The sequence below is a fragment of the Lissotriton helveticus genome, chromosome 3_1 (assembly GCF_964261635.1).
Source record: "Lissotriton helveticus chromosome 3_1, aLisHel1.1, whole genome shotgun sequence".
In the NCBI taxonomy this organism is placed as follows: Eukaryota; Metazoa; Chordata; class Amphibia; order Caudata; family Salamandridae; genus Lissotriton; species Lissotriton helveticus.
Genome location: NC_136061.1, coordinates 658,873,983 through 658,876,723, shown reverse-complemented (window position 1 = coordinate 658,876,723; position 2,741 = coordinate 658,873,983). Strand labels below are relative to the sequence as shown.

At 57.9% G+C, this 2,741-nt stretch overlaps 1 protein-coding gene across 1 annotated transcript; it reads left to right on the top strand.

Moving 5' to 3' along the window:
- The first annotated feature begins 1,545 nt into the window (after positions 1-1,545).
- On the top strand, positions 1,546-2,280 carry LOC144824700 (oligodendrocyte transcription factor 2-like). Its single transcript, XM_078683726.1, has one exon. The coding sequence runs from the start codon at positions 1,546-1,548 to the stop codon at positions 2,278-2,280; it is 735 nt and encodes a 244-aa protein (XP_078539852.1).
- The last annotated feature ends 461 nt before the right edge of the window (positions 2,281-2,741 follow it).

The window sequence follows — 2,741 nt, the reverse complement described above, 5'->3', positions numbered from 1 at the left end:
TTGCTACAGTGATCTAAGTGTGTGCGTTGGGGAGGGGCATGAGGGGGGTAATATGTAAATCGTAGTCAATTTAGCGTCTCATCCTTCCGAGGTCGATGGACCGAGGATCATTGAGTCGGGTTACGCTAGGACCTCTTAAGTACAGTTCTTAGAAGTCGCAGGCGTGCTTTATGCATCACTACTTAGAAACAAAGTATTATTTATGTAAATTATGCCGGGTGTGGGGGGTGGGGGGACTGCTGTTCAGTTTGCTGATAATGCTGTTTCTTAAGTCATCATAATTCACGGTGCCTGTCAATCGTTGTATACTCAGTAGAGCTGACGGGGACATTAACTGAAATATGCCCACAAAGACTGAAATTAAGTATTCGTGTGTGTTGCTTTCGGCGTTTGGCTTTCCCTTCCCAGGCCCCGTCTCTCCGGGTTCAGGCCTCTTAGCACACGGTGACAGCTGGCCTGCTTGAGCTGTGCTTGCCGCGTCAGGTGTGCTGCTCCGGGGGAGCTGTTGTACCACGCTGAGCCCGTGCTCTGTGCTGTGCAAGTGATGAATATTCATAACTGCCACCGGGCAGGTACTGGCGAGGCGACACCGCCATGTCAAGGGCGCTCTACCTCTCTTTCTGTAATATTTAGCTAAAGTCGGGTTAGCATTAAATCCAGCCGCTCCATCCACCCTGGTGGGAATCGAAAGAAGGGCCTGTACAGAGGTGGGGGGCGAGGGGAGCAGCCCTACAGACTCCTGATTTCCCGACATGTCATCGCAGGGCTAAGTGGGGGATTTGTGACTGAGAAGAAAAGAAGTGCCCTGACAAAGGGAGAACAAGGGGTGGAGGTTAAAATGCTAAGGAACTTGGTAAATGTTAACTCCCCCAGTGAAAGTGTCTCGGGGCATTCACCGCGAGCAGGCCATTGTGGGCCGCATTGTATTCTTTGTGCTGGGGACAGCATAAATGATGCCTGCACCACGGGGCCTCGCACTTGTCCAGTCAACGAGAGAGGAGGGAGGCTAAACGAGAGTCCCAGAGCCCGGCGCACTGCAGACCGAGCGCAACAGACCACCGACTACAGAGAGGCCCGGGGACCGCCGCGCGCCAGAGGCAACACTCCAGAGGCCAGGGGACCGCCGCGCGCCAGACGCAACACCCCAGAGGACCGGGGACCGCCGCGCGCCAGACGCAACACTCCAGAGGCCCGGGGACCGCCGCGCGCCAGAACCAAGACCTCAGGCCGGGGGACCGCCGCGCGCCAGAGCCAACACTCCAGAGGCCCGGGGACCGCCGCGCGCCAGAACCAAGACCTCAGGCCGGGGGACCGCCGCGCGCCAGACGCAAAAGACCTCAGAGGCCCTGGGACAAACCAGCTGACAGGCCAAAGCGGCCCAGAGCCAGCCACAGCCAAACCGCCGAAGAGGGGCCCTGGGGCCACTGCACGACAGACGCAAGTCCCATCCACAGGTCAAAGAGACACCCAGGCCCCAACACCCTCCTTGGCCTCCTGCACTCGAGAAGACCTCCTAGGAGTCTGGCTGTGGAAAAGGGTGCTGGGATGGACTCTGACGTAGGCTCCTTGTCAAGCAGAGCCTCTTCTCCAGAAATGGGAGACAACGCGAGCCCGAAGTTCCTCCACAGCCAAATGTTCGAGGCCTTCTGCAAGGGGCAGCAGGGGGAGAGGAGGCCCGGCTCACGACAGGCTGCAGAAAGGGCCCGGGCGGAGGATGAGGGCGTCGAGGAAGAGGGTCACGAATTACGCCTGAAGGTCAACAGCCGGGAGCGGAAGCGCATGCACGACCTGAACCTGGCCATGGACGGGCTGCGGGAGGTCATGCCGTACTCCCACGGCCCCTCCGTGCGCAAACTGTCCAAGATTGCCACCCTGATGCTGGCGCGCAACTACATCGTCATGTTGTCCTCCTCCCTGGAGGAGATGAAGAAGCTGGTGAGTGAGGTGTATGCGGGGCACCAGAAGTACCCCACCCACTGCGGGCAGCTTGCAGGCCCACCACCCCCTCTAGCTGGCCACCACGGACCACCGCCATCGCTTCCCGGCATGGTGTGCCCGACCACTGTCCTGCCCCCCTCAGGCACGTCCTGCTCGGCGGCTGCCAGTTATCTAGCCTTCAGACCTGTTGCTCACGATGTCCACCCTGGTGCCCCCGTCCTCATGGGAAGCTCTTACCGACATTTCTCAGACGTCCCGTGCCCCTGCGCAGGCTGCCACCTTGGTGGGCCCCACATGCCCCGAGCGGCTGTCCATCTCCCCGCTTTAAATACTAACAAGTAAGGAGACTTTCAGACCCTACAAGACTATAAACGAAAGCTGAAGTAAGAGCTGTCACTGCACAGTTTACCGCATACCTCACAGTGCCAGGGACTACACCAAAGACAAAGACAAGGCCTGTCGCCCAGTGCCAGTCATGGCTGCAAGAGCCAGAGGTCACAGTCAGAGACACAGTAGGCCTTCTAAGGGCAGACATTAATTCAAGACAGACAGCCTGCTATCCAGTGCCAGGCCTCACTGCAAACAACAACGTATGCATTCTAGTAGAAGTGACTACATCAGAGACAAAGTTTGCCCTTCCTTGCCAGACAATGCACTGCAAGAGACAATGCACTGCAAGAGACGATGCACTGCAAGAGACGATGCACTGCAAGAGACAATGCACTGGCGCCAGGAATCACTACAAGAGACAATGCACTGGCGCCAGGCATCGAGAGACTGAAGGCCTTCTAATGCTAGGAATT

Excerpts from the sequence above, each read along its gene's own strand:
- LOC144824700 (XM_078683726.1), top strand. The coding sequence starts at position 1,546 with ATGGACTCTGACGTAGGCTCCTTGTCAAGCAGAGCCTCTTCTCCAGAA.